The sequence below is a fragment of the Salvelinus fontinalis genome, unplaced genomic scaffold, assembly GCF_029448725.1.
Source record: "Salvelinus fontinalis isolate EN_2023a unplaced genomic scaffold, ASM2944872v1 scaffold_0051, whole genome shotgun sequence".
In the NCBI taxonomy this organism is placed as follows: domain Eukaryota; kingdom Metazoa; phylum Chordata; class Actinopteri; order Salmoniformes; family Salmonidae; genus Salvelinus; species Salvelinus fontinalis.
The window spans coordinates 98,897-112,906 of record NW_026600260.1 but is presented as its reverse complement, the minus strand read 5'-3'; the positions used below and the strand labels follow the sequence as shown (position 1 = coordinate 112,906).

Genomic DNA, 14,010 nt, shown 5'->3' with positions numbered 1-14,010 from the left:
AAATATATAATCCAGGAGGATCCTCTTGATGGGGCTGTCCATATCAGCAGACTGTGATATGGCCATTTCTTGGAGAGACTCCTTCCCCCCCAGGAGACTGTCAAACATGATGACACCACCACCCCAAAGAGTGTTGCTGGGCAGCTTCAATGTGGTGCTCTTATTCTCCTCACTTTGCTTGGTGAGGTAGATAGCTGCTATAACTTGATGACCCTTCACATAACTAACCATTTCCTTGGCTCTCTTGTAGAGTGTGATGATGTCCTCGAGGAGCAGATTCAATGCATGAGCAGCACAGCCAATGGGTGTGACATGAGGGTAGGACTCCTTCACTTTAGACCAAGCAGCCTCCATGTCCGCAGCATTATCTGTCACCAGTGCAAATACCTTCTATGGTCCAAGGTTATTGATGACTGCCTTTAGCTCATCTGCAATGTAGAGACCGGCGTGTCTGTGCCCTTGTTGAATACTGGTTGAGGGGTGGAGATGATGTAGTTAATTATTCCTTGCCCACGAACATTCGACCACCCATCAGAGATGATTGCAATACAGTCTGCTTTCTCTATGATTTGCTTGACCTTCACTTGAACTCTGTTGAACTCTGCATCCAGCAAATGAGTAGATAAAGCATGTCTGGTCGGAGGGGTGTATGCTGGGCGAAGAACATTCAGAAATCTCTTCCAATACACATTGCCTGTGAGCATCAGAGGTGAACCAGTTGCATACACAGCTAGAGCAAGACATTCATCAGCATTTCTCTGACTACGTTCCTCCATTGAGTAAAAAACAACAACTTGTGATTCCAGGAGGACCATGAGCTGTTGCTATCGATAATGTGTCTGATTGATAATTTTCAACTCGAAGAGAAGTAGAGAGACTTTTGTCAGAGGTTGCTTGTTGTGAGCACTGAGGGAACTTTATACACTTGGCCAGATGATTCTGCATCTTTGTTGCATTCTTCACAAATTATTTGGCACAGTATTTGCAAATGTACACAGCTGTTCCTTCTACATTAGCTGCAGTGAAATGTCTCCACACATCAGATAGTGCCTGTGGTATTTTCCTGTAAAGATCAGAAAAAAAATTGTAAAAAAAACAAAAACAATTCCATGTACAGATAAATAGTTAAGCAGTTAGATTAAACAACTCCTTTGTAAGATAAATGTTTTAAAATTAAACATGTATGGAAACAGATGAATTAACACTCCTCAGTTAGCAGGCTCAAGCAAGCTAAAACCCACATGGTAGCAAAAACTAACAAGCAGAAATTGATAAGTTAGAAATGATTTAAACACTTTGCTGTTGCTACTATTTACTAGTTAACAAAAAAGCATGTATGTCACAAAATATGTTTACCCCACCCAGTATTGTAATCAAAACTTACCAGAAAGCATGTAGTCCTTGGCTCAGACAGTGTAGTAGTGTGGGCTCAATAGCATCTCATTAGTGTGCAAGATCTTGAAAATCAGCTGTACATGTGATGGAAAAGTGCACTGCACATGTGATGGAAGAATGCACTGTGCATGCAGAGGGTTGCAATTCCATTGAATTGGGGATAGTTTAACCAAAATATGCCACAAGACCTAGAATTGCATTATGTGTATCCCACAAAAAAAGGTTCACTGCTATAAGCTAACTTTGATGAATTTAAGCAAAATTCCAACAAAATTCCAGGGCTGAACTTCCCATGGAAAAAATTACGGAAATTTCACGGAAAGTTTCTGACCCTTTGCAACCCTAGCCGGCGTTGTAGGATACAATCTTAGTCCTGTATTTAATCTTTGCCTGTTTGATGGTTAGTCTGGAGGGCATAACGGGATTTCTTACAAGCGTCCTGGTTAGAGTTCGCTCTTTGAAAGCCGCAGCTCTAGCCGAAGTTGCCTGTAATCCATGACTACTGGTTGGGTTGTTAGTATGGTCACTGTGGGGACAACGTCATCTATGCACTTATTGAGAAAGCCTGTGACTGATGTGGACACCTCAATGCCATCGGATGAGTCCCGGAACATATTCCAGTCTGTGCTAGCAAAACAGTCCTGTAGCTTAGCATCAGCGTCATCTGACCACTTTAGTAGTTGAGTGAGTCACTGGTACTTCCTGCTTTAGTGTTTGCTTGTAAGCAGGAATCAGGAGGATAGAATTATGGTCAGATTTGATAAATCGAGGGTGAGGGAGAGCTTTGTACGTGTCTCTGTGTGTGGAGTAAAGGTGGTCTAGAGTTTTTTTCCCTCTCATTGCACGTGACATGCTAGTAGAAATTTGGTAAGACGGATTTAAGTTGGCCTTCATTAAAGTCCCTGGCTACTAGGAGCCCAGCCTCTGGATGAGCATTGTCTTGTTTGCTTATGGCTTTATACAGCTCGTTGAGTGCGGTCTTAGTGCCAGTATCAGTTTGTGGTGGTAAATAGACAGCTACAAGAAAATATAGATTAAAACGCTCTTGGTAAATAGAGTGGTCTACAGCTTATCATGAGCTACTCTACCTCAGGTGGGCAAAAACTCGAGAGTTCCTTAACATTCGAATATGCGACCCGCTGTTGAGAAACACACAGACTGTCACCCCCTCTCTTACCAGAGGCAGCTGTTCGGTCTTGCAGATGCATGGAAAACACAGCCAACTGTATATTATCCATGTCGTTGTTCAGCCACGACTTGGTAAAACAAGAGATATTGCAATTTTTAATGCCCCGTTGGTAGGATATTCTTGAACGGAGCTCATCCAGTTTATTCTCCAATGATTGCAAGTTGGCCAATAGGACAGATAGTAGAGGCGGGTTACCCATCCGCTGACAAATTCTCACAAGGCACCCAGACCTGCGTCCCCAGTACTGGCAACTTCTCTTCATGCGAATGACAGGGATTTGGGCCGTGTCTCGACAAAGCAGTAGATCCTTTGCTTCCGACTCGTTAAAGAAAAATCTTTGTCCAGTTCGAGGTGAGTAAATCGCTCTTCTGATATCCGTGAGCTCTTTTCGGTCATAAGAGACAGTGGCAGAAACATTACGTACAAAATAAGTTACAAACAACGCAAAAACAAACACACGAAATAGCACAATTGGTTAGGAGCATGTAAAACGGCAGCCATCTCCTATGGCGCCATTCTTCAATTGGGAGTTACTGCTTCCTACAAGAGCACAAAACGTGCAGGACACATTTTAAGCTGTCTTTGAAAAGCCAGTCAGGTAAAAAGCTTATGTCTTAATTAAAAGGGGCAGTGTTGTATTTTGAGACAGGCTTGAATATGCAAATAAGCCAATAGTCAGAGGGGTAGCCTACATTGTCTAATTATCTGTATGGTAATAATAATAATACATTTTATTTTGTAAAGTGGTTTCTTGCATCATACAACACAATACAATTTACACTCACCTATTTGGCTCATGGTGTCACAGACCAAGTAAAAAAAACATGAATTAATGTAAGCCCTTCATAATATAATATATAGATTTTTTGATCTCATGCAATCTCAGGATATCAGCCATGTGAACCCATTTGGTAGCTTATCATAATGGCACGCGTCACCAATTGATGGCACGCGTCGCCTATGATGGCATTACTGGCCTAATGGGCATGTACACGTAATTGTACATCTGAAGCAGAGAATAGCTAAACTCATATCATTTTCATATTGTTGAGCTAGCTATATGTTCAATTTAAAATGAAACCAGTAGATTATGTTTGAGGCTAACCATAAACCAGATTTTCTACATGATACTTCTGACATTCAAATCCATCTCTTGTATTGTACAAATAAGGCACTGACAATTTGTAAGCTAACTTAAAATAATCCAAAAGGAAAATAATGGTGCGTGGGAATGTTCTAATTCTACCTTGGACTGCAGAGATGGGGGACTGCAGAGATTGTTGGTGATGGTGGGTGAAGAGAGATATAAGTCAAAGCTACAATTTCTGTGACGCAAAGTACCCATTCATGTGCATGTACGCCTATGTATTTACAGGAAGTGAGCTATAATGATCAATTTCATAACACAGGTATAATAAGAGCCATAAGCTATAATATACATAACAAAAATAGAAAACGCAACATGTAACAATTTCAACGATTTTACTGAGTTAACGTTAACATCAGGAAATAAGTCAATTGAAATAAATTCATTAGGCCCTAATATATGGATATCACATGACTGGGCAGGGGCACAGCCATGGGTGGGCCTGGGAGAGCATAGGGCCCACCCAATCATAATGAGTTTATCCCAACAAAAGCGCTTTTCTAAAGACATACTCTTCAGCTTCATCAAAGGTAGAGAAATTAACATTAAATTCTCTTGCAACAGCTCTGGTGGACATTCCTGCAGTCAGCATGCCAATTGCATGCACGCCAACTGCACGCTCCCTCAACTTGAGGCATCTGTGGCAATGTGTAACAAACTGTACATTTTAGAGTGGCTCGCCTGGTTCACCAACTACAGTTGAAGTCGGAAGTTTACATACACTTAGGTTGGAGTCATTAAAACTCGTTTTTCAACCACTCCACAAATTTCTTGTTAACTATAGTTTTGGCAAGTTGTCTACTTTGTTCATGACACAAGTACTTTTACCAACAATTGTTTACAGACAGATTATTGAACTTAGAATTAACTGAATGGTGCCAAAATAACAACCTCTCCCTCAACGTAACCAAGACTAATTAGATGATTGTGGACTACAGGAAAAGGAGGACTGAGCACTCCCCCGTTCTCATCGACGGGGCTGTAGTGGAGCAGGTTGAGAGCTTCAAGTTCCTTGGTGTCCACATCACCAACAAACTAGAATGGTCCAAACTAGAGGTCGACTGATTAATCGGAATGGCCGATTAATTAGGGCCAATTTCAAGTTTTCATAATAATCGGTAATCCACATTTTTGGACGCCGATTATGGCCAATTACATTGCACTCCACGAGGAGACTGCGTGGCAGGCAGACTACCTGTTACGCGAGTGCAGCAAGGAGCCAAGGTAAGTTGCTAGCTAGCATTAAACGTATCTTATAAAAAACAATCAATCTTAACATTATCACTAGTTAAACTAGTAATATCATCAAACATGTGTAGTTAATCTAGCTTGTCCTGCGTTGCATATAATCAATGCGGTGCCTGTTAATTTATCATCGAATCACAGCCTACTTCGCCAAACGGGTGATGATTTAACAAGCGCATTCACGAAAAAAGCCCTGTCATCACACCAATGTGTACCTAAACATCAATGCCTTTCTTAAAATCAACACGCAAGTATATAGTTTTAAACCTACATATTTAGTTAATATTGCCCGCTAACAAGAATTTCTTTTAACTACGGAAAATTGTGTCACTTCTCTTGCGTTCTGTGCAAGCAGAGTCAGGGTATATGCAGCAGTTTGGGCTGCCTGGCTCGTTGCGAACTGTGTGAAGACCATTTCTTCCTAACAAAGACTGTAATCAATTTGCCAGAATTGTACAGAATTATGACATAACATTGAAGGTTGTGCAATGTAACAGCAATATTTAGACTTAGGGATACCACCCGTTCAATAAAATACGGAACGGTTCCGTATTTCACTGAAAGAATAAACGTTTTGTTTTTGAAATGATAGTTTCTGGATTTGACCATATTAATGACTTAAGTGTCATATTTCTGTGTTTGTTATTATATTATAATTTAGTCTATGATTTGATATTTGACTGAGCGGTGGTAGGCAGCAGCAGGCTCGTAAGTATTCATGCCTTTAAACAGCTTGGAAAATTCTCTGCTGCCAATGACTGGTATTGCAGAAAAATCACTTTAGCCGGAGACCCATATCTCCCTCACTAACTTTAAGTATCAGCTGTCAGAGCAGCTCACAGATCACTGCACCTGTACATAGCCATCTGTAAATAGCCCATCCAACTACCTCATCCCCATATAGATTTTTTTTTTTTGCTCCTTTGCACCCCGGTAGCTCTACTTGCACATTCATCTTCTGCACATCTATCACTCCAGTGTTTAATTGCTCAATTGTAATTATTTCACCACTATGGCCTATTCATTGCCTTACCTCCATAATCTTACTACATTTACACACACTGTATATAGATTTTTCTATTGTATTATTGACTGTACGTTTGTTTATCCCAGGCGTAACTGTGTGTGTGTCGCACTGCTTTGCTTTATCTTGGCCAGGTCGCAGTTGTAAATGAGAACTTGCTCTCAACTGGCCTACCTGGTTAAATCAAATATAAATAAAATTGTCCCGAGCACAAGTTGCACCTGTGTAATGATCATGCTGTTTAATCAGCTTCTTGATTTGCCACACCTGTCAAATGGATGGATTATCTTGGCAAAGGAGAAATGCTCATTTACAGGGACGTAAACAAATTTGTGCACCACATTTTAGAGAAATAAGCTTTTGTGCATATGGAAGGTTCCTGGGATCTTTTATTTCAGCTCATTAAACATGGGACTTTACATGTTGCGTTCATATTTTTGTTCAGTGTATGAGAATCATAATGTTAAGATACCCTAATCCACCAGGTAGCATTATACATGGAAAATTAATGCTTTGTGTACCATTTACAAATGTGCGGTTTACTTGTGATTTCTATCCTTTGGTGGGAAAATTTAATTGTCAATACATTCATAAATGGTGGCTTTGATCACAATTTTGAGGTTTGGGTCAATCAATGTTCAAGCTAGCTAGCAGCACAAGCAAACATTGTTGTTATTGCTCAGCGATTAGTGCTTTGAGGTCAGTTTGGTTTCGATTATTTATTTATTTAGGTTGAATGCTGTAACACAGAATAAAACAACTAATACAAACGTCACATTATGGTAGTGACTGTCCATTACTGCTTATCAACCATCATTTATTCACATGCACAAGACTTCAATAAAATATTTCAGTTGAGTATATTATATTAGTTTTATTTGATGACTATTACTTAATTCCAAGTCATCATCCCATCTCAGAGCTACTACCTATGTTGTCTGGGAAAAAACGATTTTAATAGTTCTAGCCTACCTGGTTAAGTAAATAAAGCAACCTTTTATGACTGCTGAATACCAACTATCAATCACTTTGAGCAGGTATTTTCAGGTAGAGATACCTTGTGAAGTAACAGCTGCTCTCTACATCGCCTCACAATCACGCATTATTTTGTCTCTTCCATAGCAGGCCTAAAAGAAACACTGACCAGACAAGTAGATGCGCAATGGATTATGGTCATTGTAGGAAATTATGCACTTAAACTATGTAGAATATTGGCCTGTTGGAAACGTCAACTCCCTACTACAGTGCACAGTTCGGCTGGTTTCTGATTTCTGATCTGATTTCTCAAGAGAAACTGTGCAATTTGTACATTGAAATCACAGAAAAAACATTTACGAAATGGAATTCAAATAATTGAACCAACATTGGTCAATTAGTTATTTAAAAAAAAAAGTAAAAATAACCTGAATTTAAGGGTAAACACTCAGCACAAATTGTTGTGCAAATCTCTCTTCACTCACAATCCTCCTCCATACCACTTACCTTCTGATTTTGTCTCTGTATTCTATCTAGCAAAGTGACATAACATAGAATTGAAAAACCAGACACTGCGATGATTGACCGTCCTCCATCTTTTTTTTGTTTTGCTTGCCCAGAACAAATGACAGGCGGAACGGTTTCATGAACTGAAGATTTTCAAGCAAACATTTGCTCCTCAGCTGATTGGTTAACGGCAGCGGTGGCAGCGTGCAATTTGCATAAAGTAGAGCAGCGCTTAAGGCCTTCATCACACCGACAGTGAGTTTGTTTATTTAACTTGTGTTTATTATCTACTTCACTTGCTTTTGCAATGTGAACATATGTTTCCCATGCCAATAAAACCATTGAATTGATAGCGCAAAATGGTCACGTAGCATCATCTAGATGTGTGTACAATAAAAGTTCAACATTCACCTTCTGCTACCTTTTATGTCAAGCAGTTTCTATGAACGCTCTGCATCGCTGCAAGGCAAACGCAGCGTTCCATTGGAAATGAATGCATTTACGGTGTACCAAAATACATTACCTGTCGGTGTGATTGAGGCGTAACTTTTTATAACGCTTGGCTTGTAGGGTTCTCGCCGCACACCTTCCCACAACCCCCAGCACCGCGTGCCCCCAAAATGAATACGGGAGGAACTTCGTCTGACGAATTCGGAAGTGGTGAAAACTCTACGTACGCCGGATTCATATCCAAAACCCAACCTTCCCATACATAGATAAGATTACGCGTTCACTTCCTTGAGCCCACCCCTCTCTGTGTTCATGTTTAGGCTGTTTTGTGACTTTTGGTCCTTAAAGCGCTATATAACGAGTTCCCATGTACTATTACATGCCGGTAAATCTACACAGAAGCAGCTAGTTCGCTAGTAATTCAAGGCAATAAATTAGCTAGTCTAGCTCACCCAGTTAGTTGTTCAACCGGACCGATTATAAGATAAGTAATGGCATGTTACTTGTTAGCTACAAGCTAACGTTAGCTAGTCTCCCTAACTTGGCTTGACTGAGCGTCAACGCTGTGGGACGGCTATGCTAGCTAACGTTACTTCACGTGGAGAAGAAGCCGTCCGCCACTCATCTAGCCGGTGGCATTTTAAAGTGTACGAGATCCACACACCCTCTCCATTCATTTACAGTCTCTTACCCGTGATATATTCGAACACTTCGGTGTCAATTTCGGGAAACTCGCTCTTCAGAATATCCACGTATGTCGCCATGATACACCGGCTCATCCACAAGAACAGCGCATGTGCCCACAACATGCGACAAGGTATGTCCTCAAACTATGCATTATGGGTATTGTAGTATTTTCTATGCGATATTTTGTTCCCATTTTTACCTCTCTTATGCATTCACATTACATTCCCCCAAATAAGAGTTGTTGTTTTGGGTTGTTATTGCATCCCACGATTAAATCAGGGAAGGGACTGTGGGATCATTATTTGTTTTAAATTATGTAATATGCCAGGGAGATATGTATACTGTAGCTAAGAAAGTAATACTAAGTGTATGTTGTGCAGTAAGCTGTTAAGTAGCCCATGTGCCTCACCTTAATCATTTGGTCCCTTTCCCCCTCATAACTTAGCCTACTGTTCTGACTTGGTGTTGCCTATAGCCTGTTTTAGAGAAATGTCATCATCAAATATTGTAAGAGCTTTCATTGTCTGCTTATATACCTCTTTATTTAATATATGTTTCTGACTTCTGAATCGAAATTACGGATTGCCTCTTATCTGCTCATCTTTCCCTTATGCCATAGTTTGTACATCTCAATTGTCAGTAGAAATCACATTTATTTAAGCTAGTCAGCGATATCAGCTATGTTTTTTTTTTAAGGGAGTAAATGCGGCTGAATGAACTGTTTCCCTGCCAGACAAGGCTCTGCTGATAGACCGGTGTAGCGGTGATAAGGAATCACTCCATGGTGCTGAAAAGAAAGCTCTGCTGTTGGGACAGAGCTGCTCTGACAGATGGTGCTTAAAGTTAGTGAGGGAGATATGAGTCTCCAGCTTCAGTGATTTTTGCAGTTCATTCCAGTCATTGGCAGCAGAGAAGTGGAAGGAAAGGTGGCCAAAGGGGGAATTGGCTTTGGGGGTGACCAGGGAAATATACCTGCTGGAGCGCGTGCTATGGGTGGATGCTGCCATGGTGACCAGTGAGCTGAGATAAGACGGGGCTTTACCTAGCAAAGACTTATAGATGACCTGGAGCCAGTTTGTTTGGCGACGAATATGAAACTAGGCCCAGCCAACGAGAGTGTACAGGTCGCAGTGGTGGGTAGTATATGGGGCTTTGGTGACAAAACGGATGGCACTGTGATAGACTGCATTCAATTTATTGTGTAGGGTATTGGAGGCTATTTTGTAAATGACATCGCCGGAGTCGAGGATCGGTAGGATGGTCAGTTTTACAAGGGTATGTTTGACAGCATGAGTGAAGGATGCTTCGTTGCGAAATAGGAAGCCAATTCTAGATTTAACTTTGGATTGGAGATGTTTGATGTGAGTCTGGAAGGAGAGTTTACAGTCTAACCAGACACCTAGGTATTTGTAGTTGTCCACATATTCTAAGTCAGAACCATCCAGAGTAGTGATGTTGGACGGGCGGGTAGGTGCAGGCAGCGATCGATTGAAGAGCATGCATTTAGTTTTACTTGTATTTAAGAGCAATTGGAGACCACGGAAGGAGAGTTGTATGGCATTGAAGCTCGTCTGGAGGATAGTTAATACAGTGTCCAAAGAAGGGCCAGAAGTATACAGAATGGTGTTGTCTGCGTAGAGGTGGATCAGAGAATCACCAGCTGCAAGAACGACTTCATTGATATATACAGAGAAAAGAGTCGGTCCAAGATTTGAACCCTGTGGCACCCACATAGAGACTGCCAGAGGTTCCGGACAACAGGCCCTCCGATTTGACACACTGAACTCTGTCTGAGAAGTAGTTATAGCCGTACCCTTATCCTACTCCTCTGTTCCTCTGGTGATGTAGAGGTTAATTCAGGCCCTGCAGTGTCTAGCTCCACTCCAATTCCCCAGGCGCTCTCATTTGTTGACTTCTGTAACCATAAAAGCCTTGGTTTCATGCATGTTAACATTAGAAGCCTACTCATTAAGTTTGTTTTATTCACTGCTTTAGCACACTCTACCAACCTGGATGTCCTAGTCGTGTCTGAAACCTGGCTTAGGAAGACAACTACCTCCCCCCCCCCCTTGCTCCTATGCACCCCATTATTTCTATCTCTACTTTGCACATTCTTCCACTGCAAATCTACCATTTCACTTGCTATATTGTTTTTACCTCGCCACCATGGCCTTTTTTGCCTTTACCTCCCTTATCTCACCTCATTTGCTCACATTGTGTATAGACTTATTTTTCTACTGTATTATTAACTGTATGTTTGTTTATTCCATGTGTAACTCTGTTGTTGTATGTGTTGAACTGCTTTGCTTTATCTTGGCCAGGTCGCAATTGTAAATGAGAACTTGTTCTCAACTTGCCTACCTGGTTAAATAAAGGTGAAATAAAATAAACATAAATAAATAAGAACTGGTTGTCTAGTACATTCGGAACAGAGAGTAAAAGGAGGTTTCTGGGCACGGTAGAATAGATTCAAGGCATAATGTACAGACAAAGGTGTTTGGTAGGATGTGAATACAGTGGAAGTAAACCTATGCATTGAGTGACGATGAGAGAGATATTGTCTCTAGAAACATCATTTAAATGACAAGAGACTGACATGTGGGGAATCGTAGTGACTTGTTTCAGCCAGTTTCATCTTGTTATTGATACCATGTCTTGTTTTGAGGTGTTTTGAATGATATCATGTCAATACTAATATTTCGCAAATTCGCTAGCTTGCTGATCAACAACTGTAACGATGTATCTGAGAGACAAGTGCTCATTGTGTAAATGTATTTATGTTTTCAATAAACACTGGAGACTAAATATAGTTTACATGTTGTCAACCCCGCCTGTTTTGCCCATAGTTGCTTAGGAGTCAGTTTTGTTCTTCTGTGGATTTTTCTATGGCGGTTGGCAACCAACTTTAAGGTGCATTACCGTCACCAACTGGACTGGAGTGTGAACCATGGACGGAAGGTCTAAATCCTACCCAATATTCTCGTCTCCCTAAGGAAACAAAATACATAATTAAATACTACTTCCCCTGAAGATTTCCCCAGCAGTTCACTTAATCTTGGCTCTTCAGCCCCATTACTCCTCAAATCTAATAACAATCACTCCCTTTCCCTCCCATATTTCTGGCACTGAAATAGAACGTCTCAATCTCCTCCTGACAATGGACACACCTCCCAGTCTGATGTTTCCTGACCATTTTCAATGTATTATTGAGCCTTGTGTGTCCGACACTTTCCTCCCTTCTCATTACACTTTCCTCCCTTCTCTCTCGGCCTGATGACCCCCCTGCTCCCACCTTTTCCTGAATCTTATACAGCTCTCTTCCCTTTCCCTCCCTTTTCCACAACAACTCTTGACATTTGTTTTTAACCCCCTGTTTTTATCAAACCCTTGGCGTCTGCTATACTGATTGACCATTCCATTTCAACATTAGGATGTTTAAGAGCCTGCTTGGCGATAACGTCCACCTCCCCATTCCCCTCAACTCCCACATGAGCTGGTACCATCTGTCTCACCCTATATACTGTAAGCACTGCAAAACCTCCTACAATACATCATGTCTGCTCCAAGACACACATTCATTTAAACTCTTCAGTGGTACAAAGGAGTCAGACCCTGTCTGGCCTCAACATCTCCACCCACTCTGCAGCCAAGAGTATGCACATCAACTCTATTGTGTAAACAGATAAATTATCCGTTGCTCTTTTTGTCACTGCCACTTTAAACTGAGGATGCATCGGTTTTGTTCCTAAACAACCAACCTGTAAATAGAGATCCATGTCTATAGAGATCAGGCATTCACAAAATTACACTGATTGGCCAGATGGTGTCTCTATAACAAGAGAAAATGCTAAATTTGACAGGTCAAGGCCCTAACTCCGTTTGACCTGAAGTCATGAAATTCAGTACATACATCCCTCTCCTCACAAAGAACACATTTACCTCAGGCCAGGTCCATCCAATCCATGATGGATTTTCTGCCATATTGAATTTTGTGAAAACACTTCAAACACTACCAAAGAACTATTCTATCTGTGACGCTACTCTTCCGGCACCGAATGACTGATCTGCACGAAACTAAATACAGTGCCTTCAGAAAGTATTCACACCCCTTGAAGTGTTGTTGTTTTACAGGCTGAATTTAAAATGGATTAACTTTTTTGTCACTGGCGTACCCTATAATGTCAAAGTGGAATTATGTTATTCAAAATGTTTACAAATTAATAAAAAATGAAAAGCTGAAATGTTTTGAGTCAGTAATATTCAACCTGTTTTTTTATGGCAAGCTGAAATACATTCATGAGTAGACATTTGCTTAACAAGTAACATAATATGTTGCATGGACTCACTGTGTGCAATAAGTGTTTAACATGATTTTTGAATGACAACCTCTTCTCTGTACCCCACACATATGTAAGGTCCCTCAGTTGAGCAGTGAATGTCAAACACAGATTCAACCACCAAGACCAGGGAGGTTTTCCAATGCCTTGCAAAGAAGGGCACATATTGGTAGATGGGTAAAAATAAAACAAGCAGACATTGATATCCTTTTGAACATGGTGAAGTTGATAATTACACTGTGGATGGTGTAGCCTAGCCGTTAAAAGCATTGGGTCAGAAACGAAAAGGTCGCTGGTTTGAATTCCCTACCCGGCAAGGTGGAAAAATCTGGTGTTCTGCTCTTGAGCAAGGCAGTTAAGCCCCAACAACAACTGCTCCCCGGGTGCCAATAACGTGGATGTTTCGGCAGAAGACGCATTTCGGTTGAATGCATTCAGTTGTGCAACTGACTAGGTATACCCATTCCCTTCCCTTTCCCAATAAACCCAGTGACTACAAACATACAGGCGTCCTTCCTAACTCAGTTGACGGAGAGGAAGGAAACCGCTCAGGGATTTCACCATGAGGTCACTGGTGACTTTAAAACAGGCTGTGATAGGAGAAAACTGAGGATGGATCAACAACATTGTTTGTTACTCCACAATACTAACCTAATTGGACAGTGAAAAGGAAGTTCGTACAGAATAAAAATATTCCAAAACATGCATCATATTTGCAACAAGGCACTAAAGTAATACTGCAATGTGTTAACTTTTTTTTTTTAATACTGCAATGTGTTAACTTTTTATCCCCCGAATACAACGTGTTATGTTTGGAGCAAATTCAATACAACACATTACTTTGTACCACTCTCCATATGTTCAAGCATAGTGGTGGCTGCATCATGTTATGGGTATGCTTGTAATCATTAAGGACTGGGGAGTTTATCAGGATAAAAATGAAACGGAATGGAGCTAAGCACAGGCAAAATCCTAGAGGAAAATCTTTGTCTGCGTTCCACCAGACACTGGGAGGAATTCACCTTTCAGCAGGACAATAACCTAAAACACAAGG

General features: G+C 40.9%; 1 protein-coding gene across 1 annotated transcript in view; it reads right to left on the bottom strand.

The window, feature by feature from the left end:
* LOC129842550 (ATP-binding cassette sub-family F member 3-like) overlaps positions 1 to 8,728 on the bottom strand; it is a 28,193-nt gene extending 19,465 nt beyond the window's left edge. Inside the window, 2 exon segments of the mRNA XM_055911145.1 lie at positions 8,624 to 8,713; positions 8,716 to 8,728. Of these exon segments, the coding sequence (XP_055767120.1) occupies positions 8,624 to 8,713; positions 8,716 to 8,728 (103 nt within the window).
* Positions 8,729 to 14,010: the final 5,282 nt, after the last annotated feature.